General features: G+C 38.8%; 1 protein-coding gene across 1 annotated transcript; it reads right to left on the reverse strand.

Annotated features, from left to right (window-relative positions):
• Nucleotides 1-12: 12 nt before the first annotated feature.
• On the reverse strand, nt 13-5,857 carry LOC115924495 (formin-like protein 2; the record flags this gene model as incomplete). Its single annotated transcript, XM_030986770.1, has 6 exons — nt 13-122; nt 2,017-2,095; nt 3,541-3,639; nt 4,178-4,341; nt 5,233-5,338; nt 5,709-5,857. Coding segments are annotated over 6 exons (707 nt in total), but the record flags the coding sequence as incomplete, so codon positions are not given.
• Between the last annotated feature and the right edge of the window lie 50 nt (nt 5,858-5,907).

Raw genomic sequence — 5,907 nt, forward strand, 5'->3', positions numbered from 1 at the left:
GCCAAAGCTGATTCAGATGACCATTTCGTTGGAGGAGGATTGTAGGCCGTAGTTTTCCTGCTGCTTCCGCCGCAGACTGCGTCGGATCCCGTCCGCCCTTCTGTAAGGCTCATTTTTCAAATCTGCAAAAACAAGGACAGAAAATCTTCAAAACTGAGACCCGATGTTAATAAAACAGAGGATAACTCTCACAAATCAATGCACAAGGGGTTAGCAGTTCACGCCGCAGGTGTATACACAAAAGTTTTCCGAAAGTCAGATTGGATGACTGATAACCCTGCAACAAGCGAGGCCGGAAATATCTGTCAGCGACCCGCTCTCAGCAAGGGAGGCCAGAAAGATCAGGTGTGCTACACGCAGATCATGGCCTGAACCCATCTGGCATCGAGGTTCGTGAAAATATTCCCGCGCCTGGGTCTGGTCGCTGTCAAAACAAACCCGGCGTGAACTGGTTAATGGCCATGTCCTTGAGCAAGATACTTTGTCACGATTGTTTGCTGACAGCACGACAGCATAGACATACATAAACACTTTTCATATGTGTGTTTTTTTTTTGTCACCACTGTTAGCAAAAAAGAGCATCATGCTATCAAACATGAGTTTTTTAGCATCTTAAAGAAAGGGTTCTGTACCTGAGATGATATTTTCTATGGCTCCGTCCGAAGCTTCTCGTCTCTTGTCTTGATGGTTCCTGTGTTTCTTCTGCAAACTCAAGCACCATGGCGTCCTGCCGATAACAAATATAAAAGAACAATCAAGGATGAGATTTGAAAGCCAGTAATTCAAAGAAACATTTGTGATGAGTAGTTAAACTGACTGCAGGCCATAAATTAGAAGTACGCTCGTAGCTGGGAAATTTTCTTCGTGAATGAGACTGCACCTTTAACTGATGATGAGTACTGTAAGCTAGACTGATTTCAAGACGACTACCAGCTACTTAGGACTACTCAAGAAGCCACACCCATGTTAAAGATGCATTCCCTGTGCTTTTTTCACCTCCAAAATAGATTTGTTTTTATCAATTGCTTTTTCCTAAGAAATATAAAAGTTATTCACTTTTGAATGAGACATCGACCGAAATACATCCACCGATATTGATTGAATTATTTCCCATAAAAAAATGGAATTATTGGCTACCGGACAATAATTCGGCTCTTGCAGGTGATTAATTTGTGCGCAAAATGACCTTCCTTTTTCAGAGGGTTGCCGACACCCAAAAATTGGAATAAAGTGGGGTTTTCTTTGTTAGAACAATACATACAAATGAAAAGTCGTTAGGAGAAAAACATCCATTCTTCAAAGAGCACAAAGCATCCATCTTTAAAGCTATAGTCCATCATTTGCAGCCATCCGAAAAAGTAACTGGCGTATTATTGTTGAAAAACATACTTGGTTGAAAGATAGTAAGTGGACTAAACTCCCTGTGAAATAATCTTTCTGGCAAGCTATCATTTTGAAGTAATCAACGAAAGAAGGCCTTTCCACGGTGCGTCTTAAGACGCACCGTAGGAAAATTTAAATTAGTAGTTCGTTTTGTTATTCGGTGCAGCGCGCGCGCAAGCATTGGCACGACGCACAGGCGCGCGTGGTTGCTATAATTCGTCGGATCAGTGCGCGACATCGCATATAGCTGCAATTCAAAAACAATTCAAAACATGATTCAGCAACTTTTGATTTGAAATTGAGATCCTAGAATGCTGTTTTTCTCGGAATATACAGCTGAAGCTGAGCTGAAACTTCATCAGGTTAGTTGTTCAGTATCCTTCATTAGATTTGAACACTTTGTTGCTTCAAACGAACAAAATGCACAAATTACAAATGATGGACTATATCTTTAAGCAATTTGTGAAATACCTTGGCAATCGAAGTGGCATTGAGCATGTGGTGTATGACCTGTGCACAAATATGGCATACAGCACACTTAAATAATTGTGGCTAAATGGATTTATAACGAGTTAATTTTTATTAATTGGAGGGGGACAGAGCAAACAGCGCCCTCTAGGGTCAGGCTCATACCTGATTGACCTCTTTGATCTTTCTGTTTGCGGGACTTCTTGGCGGCCTCAATGTTTGCGGCCGTCTCCAAAGCAGCCTCCTACATTGTGGAATAAAGAAAATAATTGGCGTAAATAAACATTCTGATCAAATACTTAAAACCTTCAATTTCCCTTTCAGATTTGAACAAAACAAAAAAATCAAAATGGCATTTGTGACCGGCTCCACAAAAAAGGGTATTATATCGCAAAAAGGTGAAATTGAGTTATATACATGTTGGAAAGCCCACAATGTAAGTTTCATTTGGTATATAATAGAGCTCCATAGCCCCTCCCGTTCTGGAGATATGACGTATTTGTATTGATTAAATCCTTGGAGTTCAAATTACACAACTGAGAAAAACAGGCTTTGAAATAGCTGACTTTGTTGTAGAACAACAGAACGACGCACACAAAATGGTTGTTTTCCCACTTTATTCATCAGAATCAGCTTTTCTGTGAATGAAACCTGAAACTGTAGGTATTAAAGATGTCATTCATGACAAAAAATGAAAATCATATTTGACAAAATTTTCACCCTCTCAATATTGAGCGGGTCATTACACACTAATGCTCAGTGCGACTTAAAGGGAAAATACAACATTTGCAAACATCAAAAATAAAACTACCAAATCATTTCGAAATGCCTTGCTGGACTGTTAGTCAATGACAGTGTAAAGCATCCTGTAAAATCATGGCACCTGGTATACTGTCATTTTCAAGAAAAGTGCTATTTTTGTATCAATTTCCAACGCTGGTCGGCCGACCAGCATTGGAAAAACTGGCTTTTTTTTCAAATACTGGCTCCAATTGACCATCGCACTTGTTTGCAATCGTTTACACACCTATGAACGGGTACAAGCCAGCTAGACTGGTTCCCTGACCTTACAATTCCCCAATGTATGTAAAACTGCTCTGTTTCTTCTTATATGGAGTCAGGGAACAGACTACAGGAAAATTATTGTTTTCTTGGTTTTTATAGCATTTTCGAACCAAAACCTCAAAAAAGTCAGTGTAACTATATTTGCTTTATATTTCCAACCCCCCAATTCCATCCATTTCTGAAAATTACAGCAAAAGCAAAATGATGTATATTCCCTTTAATATCCTTTTTGTGGAGCTGGTCACATTTATGTTGTTAAAAACATAAATGTAACTTATGAACAGTTTGTCTCATGTAAAAGTAAGTTACACCAAAGACTGACGAGAAACCACCCCCCCCAAAAAAAAAAATAATGAATTATTAACCATATAATTTCAAGTAAGTATTTCTTGTTTTAAAGTGTGTTTGCCATTTTACCTTTTGCTTTTCGATGCTCATTATCTGCTTCCGCTTTCTGTTATGAAATCACAAAATAAATGACTTTTAAATCTTGCAATGATTTCCAAAAATAAATCTCAATGTAAAATTTGGTCTCGAACTCTCCAACTCTCCACAACCAAATCCTGCATTTTCACCATCCCTGACAATTATGCAATTTTGACGACAGGGAAAATGAAGATTTACCTTGTAAGCGTTGACAAAACGCTGGAAGAGGGAGAAGAACGTGCTGGGCGGGCACATCTTGGGGTTTTCGCCGTAGTAACCGACCGCTTCATTGTAGGCCTCATAGCAACAAGAACATAGCAACCATTCCAAAGAACCAATCAGACACTTCCTTTTTGAAATTTGATTAAAAATTATATTTTATAAATTCCTGCTTTTTTACATTGTTTAAATAATCTTAAGAAATAATTTCAAAATTAGGATCAAGCCTTTTTCTCAAACCTGCTTACGGTTATAAAATATTGCTTAGGAGTTTTTAACCGAAAAAATACTGCTTAGAAGTTCCGGTGTCACATGAAAAATCAGATTTCTATGAAAATCAGACTCCTTCACCCTTTTATTGGTTAAACCCTCTCACATGACCGTTCACTCTCCTAATTATCTCCCTAAGGAATGCACAATACTACCAATGAGTCCGTATTTCATGGAAACCTAAGTTCACGCTACATCGGTACCATGATCTGCATATTATACAATTGGTTCAATGCCACAAATCTGCTGAGTTAGTAAACATTCTTAGCGTATTTACAAATTCAATTTGATAACTTAAGTTTCAGGGTGCTACTCCCAAAAAATAGTACGGAGAGCATATGTTTACCTCTGCTTTCTTCATGTCGCTGTCGACCTTCTTGACTTTGTCTTCGTTTGCCAGGAGGAAATCTCTCAGGATCGAGTTGTCGTGATGCTGGGCAAACTCTCGCTTGCTGAGCTGGATGCCCGACGTCAACTGCCTGATATCTATCACCAGGTTCTCCAACGAAACTACGGAGATTATGAAAAGACTGGAATTTTTAAAAGGTCTGAAAGTAATTTGCAAACTCAAAACGAGTCTTTGAAAGTTGGACAGCTGAATGGGAGCTGAGTGCAGTTAACTCATACCTATCCTAGCGACACAAAGATGGTCGGGCCGACCACTGTTGGAAATTGATGCAACAAATGACAGCACAACAGATGCCATGATTTCACAGGATGCTTGGGACTATTGCTCTCTTACAGTCAAGTAGGGTACTTCATAACAGTTTGGTAGTTTTGTTTTCTGAAGTTTGTAAAGGTTGTATATTACCTTTAAAGGGAATATACAACATTTGCAAACATCGAAAAACAAAACAACCAAATTTTTACCAAATACCTTACTAGGATGGTGGTAAATGACAGTCTAAAGCATCCTGTAAAATTATGGCACCTGGTGTGAAGTCATTTTCAAGAAATGGTATTTTTGTAAAAATTTCCAGCGGTGGTCGGCCGACCACCGTTGGAAAAACCTAACTATTTTTCAACTACCTGCTCCAAATTCACCATTAATTCAGTCCAAATTTTTGTTTGCTATTGTTACATGTTCATGAACGGGTGCAGGCCAGCTAGACTGGTACCCTTACCGTACAATTTTCCGGCATCTGTAAATTGATCCATTTTATATTTGGTGGAGTCAGGGAACCAGACTACTTGAACAGTTTTCTTTTTTGGTTTTTCCAGCATTTTCGAACACAAAACTTCAAACATGTCAGTGTAACAATATTTGATCTATTATACTAAACCCCAAATAATAGTTCATTTCTGAAAATTACAGCAAAAGCCAATGATGTACATTCCCTTTAACAATGAAAAACACAAAAAACAAGCGTTTTTCCTACTGCAGCTGCCTTTTCAACGTACTGTAGATCCAAGCAAAAATCCGACGTACCGGGGAACTTTTGATGAACCGTCCCACGATGTAGTGCAGAAGGGTCATGGACCGGTCAGTGGACTTGGTATCCAGTAACTGAAACAAAAGCCGAGCAATTACAGAAATAAAGATATCAATTATAAAAACAGAAGTCAAAATGTGAGGTAAGATTCCGTGAAATTAAGAAGGGGAAGAAAAAAGAAAGATGAAAAACTGTAGGACATGCTTACAAAGTTCCGTAGACACAACTTTTGCTCCTGTTGACAAAGTCAATTGTGGTAAATATCCTGCTTCTGGACATAAGTTCTAAATAGCTTAGCAAAAGCAGGTAAACGGCAAAAACAACACACAATGTGTAGTGTGTGTGACTGGTACTCCACGATTTTTTACTTATCACAAAATTATGCTAAGTAATATTTTCTGCTTAAAAATTTCTTGATGATTTAATTTTTTTTGTGGTGCTTACCGTGTCCAGACTCTGCAGCTTGAACCCGTAGGCCGCTCCTCGCTTAGCGCTGTTCAAGTAGTTGCCAAACGCTAAGACAATCTCCAAGATCTTCTTGAGCGGGCGGAGGTCTTGATAGTGAGCGAGGCCGACGTTATGGCATTCAGTTGCTGAAGGAAAGGAATCGTTAAAAAGTGAATTGAATAAGAAATTTTTGTGA

This window comes from Strongylocentrotus purpuratus, unplaced genomic scaffold (genome assembly GCF_000002235.5).
Source record: "Strongylocentrotus purpuratus isolate Spur 01 unplaced genomic scaffold, Spur_5.0 spur5_contig_408, whole genome shotgun sequence".
NCBI classification, from domain to species: Eukaryota; Metazoa; Echinodermata; class Echinoidea; order Camarodonta; family Strongylocentrotidae; genus Strongylocentrotus; species Strongylocentrotus purpuratus.